At 39.4% G+C, this 15,290-nt stretch overlaps 2 protein-coding genes across 2 annotated transcripts in view; both read right to left on the bottom strand.

Annotated features, from left to right (window-relative positions):
• Positions 1-6,065, bottom strand: part of LOC104932139 (histone-binding protein RBBP7) — a 28,467-nt gene extending 22,402 nt beyond the window's left edge. The window contains exons 1-5 of the mRNA XM_027281140.1: positions 5,903-6,065; positions 3,952-4,096; positions 3,372-3,517; positions 2,212-2,388; positions 1,995-2,110 (exon numbers count right to left, since the gene is read on the bottom strand). Of these exons, the coding sequence (XP_027136941.1) occupies positions 1,995-2,110; positions 2,212-2,388; positions 3,372-3,517; positions 3,952-4,096; positions 5,903-5,918 (600 nt within the window). The 5' untranslated portion in view covers positions 5,919-6,065. The remainder of the gene's footprint in view (positions 1-1,994; positions 2,111-2,211; positions 2,389-3,371; positions 3,518-3,951; positions 4,097-5,902) is intronic.
• Positions 6,066-10,540: 4,475 nt separating this feature from the next.
• hdgfl3 (HDGF like 3) overlaps positions 10,541-15,290 on the bottom strand; it is a 13,256-nt gene continuing 8,506 nt past the window's right edge. Inside the window, exons 5-6 of the mRNA XM_027281328.1 lie at positions 14,263-14,397; positions 10,541-12,484 (exon numbers count right to left, since the gene is read on the bottom strand). Of these exons, the coding sequence (XP_027137129.1) occupies positions 12,458-12,484; positions 14,263-14,397 (162 nt within the window). The 3' untranslated portion in view covers positions 10,541-12,457. The remainder of the gene's footprint in view (positions 12,485-14,262; positions 14,398-15,290) is intronic.

Genomic DNA, 15,290 nt, shown 5'->3' with positions numbered 1-15,290 from the left:
CTTCCGTAGAAAAACAACTGCGGTCACGCCAGCCGTCTCTCGTTTTCGCGTGGTCACGTCGGCGCTCCAATTTTTCAGTGCGCCCTTATTGCGACTTTATGTCAATACTTTGAGAAAACTGGGAAAGTCAGGCCGATTTTTCAAATAAGACGTGGGTGTTAAATGTATTAAAGGTTTATTTATAAAATATGAAGAATGGTTAAAATTTGATTTAAAAAAAAAAAAAAGTGTGTCTCATAAGCCAAGTATGATCCTGCATTGCTTCAATGCTCATATGTACATTATGAAATATATTAAAAATTCATTAAAAAATATGCAAGTGTTAAATGCTAAAAAAGAGGTGTGTCTCATACAGCAAGTGTAAACCTACTGTTCTACAGCGATTACAATGCTATCAGGTATAATGACATTATATTTATCAGAAATAAACAATACAAAAAAACAACAACAAAAATATCGGATATATATTGTGTATCGCGATATAGCTTAAAATATCGAGATATATATGTGTATCGCGATATAGCTAAAAATATCGAGATATATAGTGTATCGCGTATAGCTTAAAATATCGAGATTATTGTGTATCGCGATATAGCTTAAAAATATCGAGATATATATGTGTATCGCGATATAGCTTAAAAATATCGAGATATTGTTACAGGCCTATCGTGCAGCCCTAGTTCAGACACACAGTGGAAACAAAAGATTAACCAGGATGAGGGGTGCACATTATGTTACCACAATCATCTGATTGGGTTGTGGGGGGGTACAGACAGAATGAAACACTGGTGTGCAGTTCATCTTCGATGACTGCCCTTCTTATAACTGTCATTGTAGCAACAATAAAAAAAAAAAAAAAAACGAATGTGCCTCTCCTTCCAATTTCTCTCTAGACAATCTGCCTATGGGATATTGGAGCTGGCCCAAAAGAAGGAAAGATTGTGGATGCCAAGACCATCTTTACTGGTCACACAGCAGTGGTGGAAGATGTTTCCTGGCATTTGCTCCATGAATCCCTGTTTGGCTCGGTGGCTGATGACCAGAAACTCATGTGAAGTAAACTGAGAAATAGGTAGTCTGTTGTCATTAAGTTTAATTTTTTATAACTAACCCCAAATTCTCCATCAGATGGGACACTCGGTCCAACAACACATCCAAAGCCAGCCATGCAGTGGATGCTCACACTGCTGGAGGTCAACTGTCTGAGTTTTAACCCGTACAGCGAGTTCATCCTTGCTACTGGTTCTGCTGATAAGGTAGAGAGAGCTGGAAGACATCTGAACTCCAAAACTGACACATAGAAATAAATGTTTAACACAAAGTTTTGTTTTTCTCTCAGACTGTTGCATACCAAGTCGTCCGTCTCCATCTTCAATTAACTCGCTTGGGCTCTTCACTTCTCTCCTCACTTGATACAGAAAGTACGCTGTGCACAGGGGATGGGTGGATCTGGGTGGATTTTACTCGATGGTCGCGATACAGTCATTTCATACATCTCACGTAGAACAAGCCGCGATATATCAAGTATATTCGATATATCGCTCACCCCTAGTCTGAACCCACAGGAGGTGGTGCCAAATCCAAGTTCATCCAAGTTTTAGTTTCTAAAACTGATGAGCAGTTGGGACCTTACATAGCAGCTAATGCCATCAGTGTATGAATGTGTGAATGGGTGAACAAGATATGTAGTTTAAAAGTGCTTTGAATCGGAAGACTAGAAAGAGGTGTTGTACAAGTACAGTCCCAGTACTATGGATAGTTTACAGTGTTCCCAGAGGTGGGCTGTCCATTAAATAAAGACATGTGTGTACCACCCAGGTACAACAAACTGCCTGACAGCATTATTGTTGTGTTTGGTGATGTCTGCCTTCCATCCCATGACTGTCAAAAATTTGTTTTGTTTTTTTAAATCATCATCTATTTTTTTCCCCATGCTGGGGACAGCGGGACACACTCAGGTTAAAGAACTCCTGACATCACTCTTAGTGACTCACATGGTCATCAGAGGCACTGAGCAGGTTGCCGCTGAGGTTGGGATTCCAGGAAAGCCCATACCCTTCTTTCTGGTGACCTTTCAGCCTCAAGTCAGGACTACACTCGCCACTGGGATCTGAAATACACAAATACACACTGCATTCACTTTCTGTACATGACAAGTGATTCACTGGAGTGTGAGCATCCTGATACATATAAACACAGCGGCGTTCCGACCTGGCTTAGACGGATGCTTATTGTAGTCGAAGACCAGCACATCAGAGGTGGGGGTTTTGGTGGCGATGATGCAGTGATTCTGGGGCATGTAGCGGGCTCGGTTCACCTCTCCTTCATGGTTGATCTTGATCTCGATCTCTATTTTCCCACTCACTGAACCAAACCCACCAAACTCTGACAAGAGAATACAATCACACTGTAAGACATCAGATTAGGACAGGGACACCAGACATGTGGAAGGTTAAAGCTTGCCTCTAACAGATCAGTTTGTTTTATTAGAGACGCACAATAAATGCTGATACATTATTGCAGCTGATGATTGTGTCCAGTTATGTTGAGCCTTGACTGCAGACTATGCCTGTCAGTCTGGTTCTGAATGTGGATCTGTGCCTCGATGCCTTTCTCTCCTCTGTTCTCATGTGTGAATGTAACACTTTTGCCACAATTGGCTGTTCTTGGGATCTGAGACAAAAACCATTGAGTCAGCACAAGATACTCAAAAGTCCTTGTGACTACTGAACATTTTATCAATTGTCCAGACACTACATCAGTGTTCATGTTTGATTTAATCATATCCAAAAAATAAAATGCATTTGTAGGTGTGGCACCTTGGAGATGAGTATCCAATCAGAATACACAAAGAAACCCAAAACAAACACTGTGGATCAAAAAAGGATGAGGATGATCCAATAGAAGCAAAATGCCAGACCAGCTAAAAAGCTCAGAAAATATCTAAAATATATTTTATATATATTACATCAGTTAGTTGTTCTGACCACCGGCTTTGTGTGTGACTGTACCTTCAAACTGTGCAGTGGTCACACTAACATACTGACACTACCTCTGGCAGGTGAGGCTTCAGCACACCTGCACATAGCTGGAATTCCATCAACATACCTGCTGGAAGACAGAATAACCAGTTTCAGCATGAAGACTAAACGGAACATGAGACACAACTTGACTAATTATTAATTCCCTAAAATATCTGAGCATAAAAGACTGCTGGCCACAAACTGACAAAAACAATGCAGGTTTCTAAACACTACAGACACAATACATATACTACATTTTCCACTCGTACACTTACTCCTAAGAAACTCTTTATAAAAGGTAACAAGAAAATATTTCGGTTTGTGAAAAGCAGTTGTAGTGTAACTCACCTCCTTTCTCGCTGTCATAGTGTGAGGCGTCAAACTGGGCATCATCGTTTGGTACCTGGACGCTGGCAATCACAAGGTGGTTCTGCTCATCTGACGTATGGGTCCCTAAAACCAGCCTGTGAACGGTGTAGTCCTTTCCCTCTGGCCTGCAGAGATCCACAACAAGGACGTGATTTTAACGCCACACTCAGTAGCAAAGATATCTTGACCTTCCATGTTAACACACGAGCAGAATGTGCATTAATTTTCTTAAACTGTCAAAGACTGCTGACAGTAAAAGCAAATATTAATTAGTAACAATATAACAATAAACATACAAATATTCAGATGTTCAATGTATATAGAGGGATGTCCATTTGACCATTTTGGCAATGGAAAGACTTGAATTCCTTGTATGTGTACACATACTCGGCCAATAAAGCTGGTTATGATTCTGAGTGACTGTCCGGTTGTGGACAGCGGTAGCAGTTCATTTCTAGGAGGCAGAGACATGACAAAAACCTGGTGGACACTTGTTGACGCCAGTGCTGGGAACTGAACTGAGCTTCGCCAACAGTAAAGATGTAAACATTGTAAATACCTGCTGACATCTGGAAGCCACTGGACAGTGAGGCTGGGCCACTCCAGGGCATGAGTCATCACCAGGTCGTAGAGGAAAGGTGTGTTTTTCTTCCAGATCTTGTACTCCTCATTGATGACCCTCTCTTCCACTGCATCATCATACACTTCAGGAGAACAACACGGCGCACGTTACAGATATTATGGCGGGTAATGGACTGTGCTAAATAAATTAAGCACACACGTTTATGTAGTAAGTACAAGCATGGTGGTACTGCTGACTAATGGGACAGCGCTGCCATACTCAAAGAATGCAGACAACAGAGCCCTACGTGCGTTACACAGGGTTCCCACACCTTTTTCATGAACAAATTCAAGCACTTTTCAAGCACCTTCAAGCACCAGTTTTTCCATTTTTCCAGCACCTTTAAATAGGTAGCCTACTAGTTGTGTTTGCCATGATGGTCATGGGAAGCGCAGCGGTGCCACTGTATGGCATAATAATATGGGTCTAATTATATTATTTCATATGGTGGTAGATTGACTGTTTTGATTTTTAACCAATTGTGAAGTGGCTTGTATTCTCAGCTTGTGAGCGGTGTATTGTGTAACTACCATAGCGCAATAACAGTGACAAATGCCTGAAGGGGGCTAAAGTATGTCTATCAGCAGACGAGTAATTTCTTTTCCGTGTGTGGAAAACTTTCACAGCAAGGACCATCACACAGACCCAATCCACACTTACTGCCCCTGTCCATTAACAAGATACATGCTAGTGCTGCTTGATGATCAACCAGTATGCTTTGCTTTGTACCAGCCCCAGGAAGACAAAACACAGACAAGAGACACTCATGATTTACTGGAATGTAATGTAAAAATCCGCCTACATGTTTCGGCCAGCATGTTGGCAGTCTGTTTATTTTATATGTATGGCTGAGTGTGGGATCTCCATGCTGAAGATCACATCATCTGTCTATTTAAGTGTCAAGCTACGTGTTGAAATAAAGTGTGAACTGGTGAAGGACTGACATGTTTAAAGAATTCAAATTAACTTTACGAAAACACGAAAAAGCATTTGCGTGCAACCACATATCCACTATTGAATTAATACAACTTTCCCCAAGCAGGGAATGTCAATTTCAGTTGTTTATTAACAAATAAAGTCTACTGTTATTTCTCGGCAGAACACCAAGCGAGTATGATAACTGAGTTCTGCATGTAAAGGCATCGGATCAAGCGCGTAGCCGCTTAGGAAACATTTTTGTTTTCTCTTGGTTTATTGAGATAGACATCACACAAATTTCAAGCATTTTCAAGCACTTCACAAAAAATTCAAGCATTTTCACAACCTTGAAAACACTGAATTGAAATTCAAGCATTTTCAAGGAATTCAAGCATTTTCACAACCTTGAAAACACTGAATTGAAATTCAAGCATTTTCACAACCTTGAAAACACTGAATTGAAATTCAAGCATTTTCAAGGAATTCAAGCATTTTCACAACCTTGAAAACACTGAATTGAAATTCAAGCATTTTCAAGGAATTCAAGCATTTTCACAACCTTGAAAACACTGAATTGAAATTCAAGCATTTTCAAGGAATTCAAGCACCCGTGGGAACCCTGGTTACACCAAACTTACGTTCAATGCTAGCTTGCTTCAGCGTTTTATTAACTGTGCTACAACATTGACAAAGAAGTTCAAGCATCGTAGCTAAACGGGTATTCTGGATCCTTCTCTTCAACCATCCTCTCCGGCGTATTTTGGCGGTGGAGATTTTTTATTTTTGGTATTTTTGGTGGAGGCGACCTAACAACAAACACTTTCTGAAGTTGAATGAGTGTTGCCTGATGTGACTTCACTCAACTAGCATGTCATGCTAGCACCCGTGGCAGGTTAAACGGTGGCGCGCGCGCACAAAGCGGCACGCGCTGACACCGGGCCACCGTTTCAAACCGCCGGAGTGAACCTACCCTCTTTGTCCGCCATGTCTCCAACTCTGCGGCGTTTCACGAAGCTCAGAAAAGAAGAGACTCTGCAGTTTGTTCCCGCGGCTCCTCCAGCTCGGTTTGTTTCGCTCCTTCCTTTTCAGCGCCGAATTACTCCAGACCTGCTGCGCGCATGCGTCAATGCATGCATATCAAAGAGGGTCAACACTGCGCGCAGACTCCGCATAGCGACAGAAGGGGCTGCGCATACAGGAACAGGTCAAGCTAGAAACATTTCTAAAGAAATTTTGAGTGTGCCTGACTCCATACATTATTACTGACACTGCTCAGCAAATTCAGTACTAGAAAAGAAATTTTGAGAGTGACGAGTGGGCTGTTGCTGGGGGTCTGTATTCAAAAAGCACACCTCAAACAGTCATTTTTAATTATTTATTATTTATTTAGACACAGGAGCAGCTAGCGCTTACATGCTAGCAATTAACATTAGCATGTTAGAATTAACATGTGACCATTAACATGTTAGCATTAGCATGTTAGAATTAACATGTGACCATTAACATGTTAGCATTAACATGTTAGAATTAGCATGTTACCATTAACATGTTAACATTAGCATGTTAACGGTGCTGCGCTAGCATTTAGCATTAGCATGTTAGCATTAGCATGTTAGAATTAGCATGTTAACATTAGCATGTTAGAATTAGCATGTTAACATTAGCATGTTAACGTTGATGCGCTAGCATTTAGCATTAGCATGTTAACACTGATGAGCTAGCAGTTACCATTATCATGTTAGCATTAGCATGTTAACGGTGCTGCGCTAGCATTTATCATTAGCATGTTAGCATTAGCATTTTAACGGTGCTGCGCTAGCATTTATCATTAGCATGTTAAGATTAGCATGTTAACGGTGCTGCGCTAGCATTTATCATTAGCATGTTAGCATTAGCATGTTAACGGTGCTACGCTAGCATTTAGCATTAGCATTTTAACATTAGCATGTTAACGGGGATGCGCTAGCATTTGAAATTAGCATGTTAATATTAGCATTTTAACGGTGCTGCGCTAGCATTTAGCATTAGCATGTTAACATTAGCATTTGTTATCATTAGCATGTTAACACTGATGCGCTAGGAGTTAACATTAACATGTTAGAATTAACATGTTAGCATTAACATGTGTTTCATTCCTAGTGGCTAATGTTAATTAGCATTACCATGTTAATATTAGCATGTTAGCATTAGCATGTTAACGTTGATGCGCTAGCAGTTACCATTACCATGTTAACATTAACATGTTAGTAATTAACATGTGTTTAATTTCTAGTGGCTAATGTTAATTAGCATTAACATGTTAGCATTACCATGTTAGCATTAGCATGTGTTTCATTCCTAGTGGCTAATGTTAATTAGCATTACCATGTTAACATTAGCATGTTAGCATTAGCATGTTAACGTTGATGCGCTAGCAGTTACCATTAGCATGTTAGCATGAGCATGTTAGTAATCAACATGTATTTAATTCCTAGTGGCTAATGTTAATTAGCACTAATTTTAGCATTGGTCGCTAATGTTTGCAAATAGCATGTCTTTACAGCTTGTGCTAACACTCTGCTGTCTCTGTCTGCCATTTTACACAGACAGGTTCAAATCAAGTGCCAAGAACTACTGTCTGCTGGCCCCTCCCCCCTCTCCTCCTTCACGCAGGCTGAGGTTGCTAAGCAACCAGGACCAACTGTAATCAGGGGAGAAGTTACTGCACCTGTTAGAATGTCAGTTAGAGACTGAGAGAAAATGCTGAGACTTCCTCTCGAACAGGAAGGACTTCTGACCAAACCGTAATTCCAATCATTGAACCGGCTTAACCTGAGGCACGATGAGACCTTCCTGATCGTTTTACATATTCGTTTTGTGTCGATAAATGAAGAAATGTGCCCTCAGGAGCAAGAGAGAGAAACGTTACTTCTGCCTTTCTCCAGAAAATTTCGCTCCTTTTTTAACATTGGAGTCTATGAGGCTGTTGGCGGGAGTAGTCGATCAATCAGCCTGTATGGAGCCAAAACTATATAGGAGACAGCTTCAACAGTGTTATCACTGCGATCACCTCGAATTTTCCTACATTTGAGGGGATAATCATGTCTGTAGCTGGGCATTTGAGGCCAGGGTAGTGAAATCCGTTTTATTTTTTCACTGATCGTTCTCTCCCCTCTTCACTCTAGCGATGACATCACTCACTCTAGCTCTGAAAAGTTCTCGCAATACACACCCATTCATTTTTTGGCTTTGTTTTTGTCGATTTTTGGCAAAACCGTTTGCCGAAACTCTTAGAAAAGTCATAGCAATCCATTCCTGGCCGAGCCGGTCGTTTTGATACCCGTTTTGTATATGGGAGGAGTAGCGAGACAAAAAAAGGGCGTAAGAATAATAATAAGCGCGGTGGATAACATATAGTGTGCGCCTTGCACGCACACTCAATACATATACAGTATATATATGACCCAACACATACCTCCAGACTCTGTAAGGACTATTTGACCCAGAAGGACAGTGATGATGAGCTGCATCACATGACCTGGCCTCCACAATCACCTGACCTAAACCCACCTGAGATGGTTTGGGATGAGTTTGACTGCAGAGTGAAGCAGCAGCATACATGGATCCTCCATCAAAAGTGTTTCCATTTTCTACCCATGCAATAATTAGTTTGTGGTGTGTAATGATCATTCCAACTTCACTGATGCATTCCAATAAGTTTATTTTGTAAAAGTCTCATCCAGAAACAGCAAAAACAGTTTACAGTAAATTACAAACCTTGAAAATGCAAAGCATGTTCCAAATACGGGCATAATAAAGATATGAAGGAAATAAAATAAAAAAGAACATGAGTTTACATACAGAATGTGTCAGCTATCATTAAAAAAATAAATATGTCTCATGATAACAATAATGGAAGCAAAGTAAAGGTAACTGGCACAGAGTTAAAAGACAGAGGAGTCTGGTGTCACCTTTAATCAATCAAAGTCAACTCTCACAGGTAGAATGGTAGGTTTGGCAATTTCAAAATGCATTATCACACCGTATGTCGTTGACAATATTTCAGATGAAACCATCTTCACAGCAGTTTCCTTAGAAGTAATGTGGTTCAGTTTACTGTCGAGTTTAGACACTAGGACAAGGCAACAGAAGTGGACTGTATTCTTTTTTCTCTGAGTCCATCGCATACCAACAAATGTGTTTTGAAACTAAGAATCAATGGGCACTCATATAAGAATGATATGGAGTACAACAGTAGAGCATGCCACTATAAAAAGCTCTGAAATATACAGTGATCTATTTCACAGATACACAAAAGAACAGATGTATCACTTTCCATAAAAAGATGAGCTGTTGCCTAGAGCAGTCCAAGTAGAATAGTGGTCCTATATTCTACAACCAAAGTAAAATATACAGATATAGTTAATATTGAGTTACAATGTGTAACTCAGTTGTGCACAACACTTCATACATTTATCTATGTATTTCCATTCGTCTTTTTCTGGGTACATAAAAGAGTAACATATAGGGTGATGGATGATGTTTGACAGTTACTGAATATTCCAATAAGTCCCTCCCATAATTATCCTTGTAAAAAAGCAATTTCAACCTACAACTAGAGTGATCAGTACACCGCAATATCCAACATATATCATAGATGGTAGAAGAGTATATATATGTGTGTGTTTGTGTATATATATATATATATATTATATATATATATATTATCCTATATATAGAGAGAGAGAGAGAGAGAGAGAGAGAGAGGTCAAATGCTTTTGTACATAGTGACAGGTGATGAGTGACACAATACAGATAGGTATGCACTGGCCAGTATAAATACTGATTGATGGATATCTACACTATGTGATTATGAAGTACTGGGAATAACACATGCCACCCCAACTTCCTGTCTCATCTGGCCTGCATGTGACATGTAGAGACATGATGCCATTATATCATGTCACATACCGAGTAGAGATACACCAATACTGTATTTTTACTGTGACACAGGTCTCACTAACTACTGTGAAACTGACCTGAGCACATATAATAAGTCACTTTTCAACAATAATTAAAGAGGCAGTAAGCAGTCTTGTTCACTCTACTACTACTATAGCACATATGCGTAAACTGTATGTGCAGGAGTGAGTGTCAGGGTTGTGGATAAATACCAGTGACTTTTTAGCTGAAAAGGCTTTTAGATTTTAGAAGGCCTATATTTTTTGTTAATATGGTGGGGGTGTTTTTAAAGCCCCTACAAAGACCTTTCATTTTCTGTTGATTTTGAATCCCCCATGTGGACAAAAGCAGTACTGTTTCCACCACCTTGTTTAAATAATTTTGAAGGGAATGCGATTTAATCGGCAGGCATAGGGCTGTGACGGCATGATTTTTTTTGTTTTGTTACTGCAGCCAAAAAGCGACGTATCTCTGTGGCTTTATGGTTTACTGCTAATGTTGCCCTCCCAGAATAGGGCAGTGTGTGTGTGTAGCAAATGTGTGGGCAATAGAGCAAACAACGGTAAAAGTGAGCAGACAGGAGAAGTTTAACAGTAAATTGTCAATCTGGCAGTAAATGTACAGTGTCGGTTACAGTTTGTCAGTTAATAAATGCTCTCATCTGTTATTTCTTAACTGCTGGTAAAGTGAAGGGAGTTATCCCTGAAGTAACGGTCTGGAAGGTGGGCAGGAAAGGCTAACGTTACCTTTGTGCTGTACAGTGTTGGTGTTGATGCTTTCCACAAACTTTGTCATCCAGTCTTGAACTAAAACATTTGTATAAAATAAATGTATAATGATAAATATAACAGGGTCTGATTATTTTGCCATTTTCCTTTGTTGGAAACAATTATTGTTGTCAGCTTGACGTTTGACCAGTCTGACCAAGAATGCCGATGTAGAAAAAATAACGCGTGACATTGAACAATAGAATTTAAAAAAATAAATTAAGAAAATAAAAATAAAAAATGCAGTACAGACAATAATGAACTCAACCCGCAGTAGACCTCACTAGACTGTTGTATTGTGGTCACATGGGTATCATCACAGCCCTAGGCAGCCATTAATAAGTATAATAAGTATAGAGAAACCCGCCAATCTTCTCACTGATCGTCTTGCTTGTATGTGTAGATCATATCCGTATTCATTCTGACATCACATCAGTAATAAACTGATACGTATTGTATATTTAATAGATTTTTTAATGAACTAACTTGTTATTAGCCTCAACCTGAAGAAGCTGTGTCACTGACATAGGAGGAATTCATCTTCCTCTGTTACTAGATAGTAAGTGTACACAGGTTAGTGTAGCATCAGGTTTAGCTGATATACGTTTACAGTCTTCATTAAAAACTTGCCAAAAACAGTTTTACAAAGATTATTTCTGGATGTGTCCGTATGGTAGAGCTAGTATCTGAGCTGCCATACAAAAAATGGAATTGTCAGTCGTCTCTCTATCTGTTCAGTACTGACTGGTATATTCAAGCTGCTTACCAAAAGAAAATTAATTCCTGCTGAGTCGATTCTCAAGCCAAAACACAACACTGAAATATTCACTTCACTGGGCTTCATTCTCACTAGCTAACCTCTTACTATTGTCAAATTGTGACTTTGTTTTGAGACTTAGTTGCAGGTACAGGTACTTACGTTCTTTTCCTCTCTGCATGAAAATGACTGAGTGAATGATTCCTATCAATATATTACTTATGTCAAAACTGAGCCAACAAAACAAATTGCCAATGAAGACTGAGATGCAGTTCATTGAAATTAATTTGCCAAGGCTTTAAATTGAAGTTAGAATAGGTTTGTACTCCAGAACCCTTTTTTAAAATCTGTTATATTCATATTACAACAGAAATAAAAAAAAATCAAACTGCCCTCAAACAAAAGGAAAAAAAAAATGGTATCCATGGCTGTCACAGGCCTGTAATGAAGTAAAATATGACATTTAATTCTGTTCTTACCCACCAATTGCTGAACAAATAAATGTCACTTGTCAGGCTATAAAAGGGGACAACCTTACAATTTGGTTCTGTCTGGGCGAGTAGTCTGAGCCTAGTAGAAAATAGGCTCCATAGAAAGACAGCAAATGTGATCACAACTCTGAATGGTTGCCAGTAGAGCATGATAAAATCTTCCAAGTACTTAATGCCCCTTTAAATATCCTATACTTTATGGTTATTTAACAAATACACAAGCATTCAGAGTCACTGGATAAAAGAGATTCAATATTTGAATCGGTCTATTTTAGAGAGTTCAAGATGGCAAAGGCTTTGCTTTGATGTCTGACATGGCCCTTGGCATTAAGTTTAAGTGCTGAATAAACTGTGTGACGTAATGCCCTTTATACCCTGGCATCCACATGATGACTGATGTCAGTATCAGTATGGGTGCATCTTTCATACAAACACATACTGGAAGTCCAACAGAGAAGAGGAGGTGACGATGCCAGCCAGTAGATGGTGCTGATGAGAAATCATGTTGTAGACTCACTTATCCAACGTCACAGCTACAAATAATGATTTCCCTTTCACACTGTCATCACTTAATGTTCTTCTATGAGCAGCTGGTTCTGAGGGGACACAATAACACAGAAATGCACTTATTATTAGCACTGTTGGTAGTAGAACTAGTCATATTTACATACTTAGTTTAAAATAAGAGTGCTTTGCAAATGATGATAAATATAAAACACAGTAATGATAGTAGCAACTACAATGACAGACCATAATGAATAAAACAAAATGTTGTCATGAGTTACTGTCCTAGGGCTGCACGATATGGCCTATAACCAATATCTCGATATTTTTAAGCTATATCTCGATACACGATATATATCTCGATATTTTTTATTTCTCCTGTAAATCACTATGAATGTTAAATTCAACCCTTTGATGCAAAAAATAAGATCAGAATGATGATTCAAGTAGACCCTTCAATTAGATTAGTAACGGCTTCGCCACGTTTTAGCTGCGTCCTCTGCCCTGCGTCAACTCACACCGGGCGCGTCTTGGCAGCGTAGCGAGCCGGCCGTATTCACGCGAGAATCCTGTACGTACGCGAGACCCCGCGATAAACTGTGTATGAAGAAAACAACAACAACAAACAGCTGACTTTGCTTCTCCGACGTGGAGGAGATTATAAAAAGCATCTGTTGTGTCATAAATGATTGTGTGTGGTTCCACTTCAACAATTAGTCTCTCATCGTCCATGTTGAGACCCTTTGCTCATGTGACTGCTCACCTGGTGCCACCGGTCATGACGTAACGTTGATGTGAAGTTGTGTTAAGCTACATGAACTGCGTATTGTGTTTTATTTTGAAAGGGGGCGGAAGTTTATTATGTTGATTCTGTGTCGGATTTCCTGTCTGGTGCAATCTGCTCTGTTGAAATTTACGAGGTTTAACAGCGGCTTGCGTCAAAAATAGAAATGCAACAGGATTCTCGCACCATGGCGCGGAGTGAAAAAGTGAAGAAAAAAACATTTTTTTCTTCACTTTTTTGTGTGAAAGCTGCACGTAATTGCTCAAGATGTATAGCAGCATCCACGGCAGCGGTCACGGAGGACAAACACAACAGGAGGGAGACAAGAGACATTATTTATTACATTATTGCATTATTTTGGGTGATAAATTAATTAAATAGTTAGTACGTTTTATTTTTATAGCACATTTTTACGCAGCATGCACTGACCAAAGTGCTTTACAATGTCAAAAATAAACATTTAAAAATATAAAATAATAATAACAGCAATAATAATAAAGTAATAATAATAATAAATTAATAAAACCAATTAATAAAATGTGAGGAGCCGTTTGGGAGCCCGAAAGAGCCGACTCCTTATAGTATGCAGAGCCAAAAGAATCGGCTCTCCAAAATGAGCCGAAATTCCCATCACTAGTCTCTCCTCACTTGATACAAAAAGTACGCAGGGGACTTTTCTGTGTGGGCGGGGAAGTGTGCTTCGTGCTGTGAGCAGCACCAGGAGTGAGGGACAAATGCCGACGGCTTAAAACATTTACGTGACAAGTACTTGATGGTCGCGATATAGTCATTTCATACATCTCACGTAGAACAAGCCGCGATATATCGAGTATATTCGATATATCGCCCACCCCTATCCTGTCCTATAATTGACATTCAGTTTAACTTAAAAATTAACCCTGATCCTGCTTCACAATTTTTACAAAAAAAAGGTACAGCATATCAAATTATTTCAGGTCAGAAAAATTAGAAAGACACAAAAACTGAAATCTGAAGCAATGAATTCCAGAACATCGACCTAGTGTCCTGTGCACCTGGATCGAGTGAGTGATAATGAAAGATTAGAGGGCCGAATACAAATCCCACCTTACTGTCAGTGGTATTTTGGATGATGTCGTTGTCGGGGTCTCCTCCCTCTGAGCCGCTCTTCTGGTCGTCTTCTTTCCCATCCTTCTCCAGGTCATCCTCTCCAGATGACATCCTTGACAGCTTTGTGGACTTCTGTCACAGACACACAGATCGGGGTGAGGTGTTACTAGGTGTTAGAATTTTAATTTCTAAGAGGCATAAAATGCACATCATGCTTTGCTTAAACCAAGACAACACACTGGAAAGTCTCAGATGACTTTACTGCAACACAATGGCCGCTGCAGCCAGCAACATATTGATGAATATATGTTGTATATGTTGAATATCTCCTTGGTCTCATGGACAGTTTTTTTAAAACAAGAACCAAAATCAATGCAGCAGAACCAGAGAAGTTGTCTTTTTTTATTCCGCACATTCTCCTAACTTAAAATCTGGTTGAGTTGCTTCATGGGTAATGTAGATGACATTACCCACGGTGCAACTCAATCAGCAACAGGTTGTGTGTTATGCTTGAAGCAGGTAATGTATTTGAAAGAGCAGTCTACCGAGGTCAGCTAAGCTTCACACTTACTGTTAAGTACTGCTACACTTACATTTTACTTCTCAAACTTGCAATCTGTGTATGAAATCACCTGTTCACTCATTCATAGACACTCAGTATTTTACTCCATAGTGAGCGGCGCATGTTCTCCCTGTGTCTGTTCCAGCTTCCTCCCACAGTCCAAAGACATGAACCTTAACAGGTTAATTAGGCGACTGTAGGTGTGAATGTGAGCGTGAAAACTTTTCTCTTTTCACGTGCTTATGGCTAAGCTCTTTCAAAGAACTTTTAAAGAATTTTTAATCATAATCCGGTGATTCGTTTATTGTTTTAAATTGTTTTCAAATTTGCTGTTTTAATGATTTTAAATGACGTTCTGATGTTTTTAATTAAATTTTCTTCTCTTTTTCATTTTTTATTTCTATTGCTATTGCTTGTCTTAATGTCAAATGTTTTTCCTTGCCTCTGTAAAGCACTATGAATT

The sequence above is a fragment of the Larimichthys crocea genome, chromosome VIII (genome assembly GCF_000972845.2).
Source record: "Larimichthys crocea isolate SSNF chromosome VIII, L_crocea_2.0, whole genome shotgun sequence".
Lineage (NCBI taxonomy): Eukaryota > Metazoa > Chordata > Actinopteri > Sciaenidae > Larimichthys > Larimichthys crocea.
Note: the sequence above shows the minus strand (reverse complement) of the source record. Positions and strands in the feature narration are given on the sequence as shown.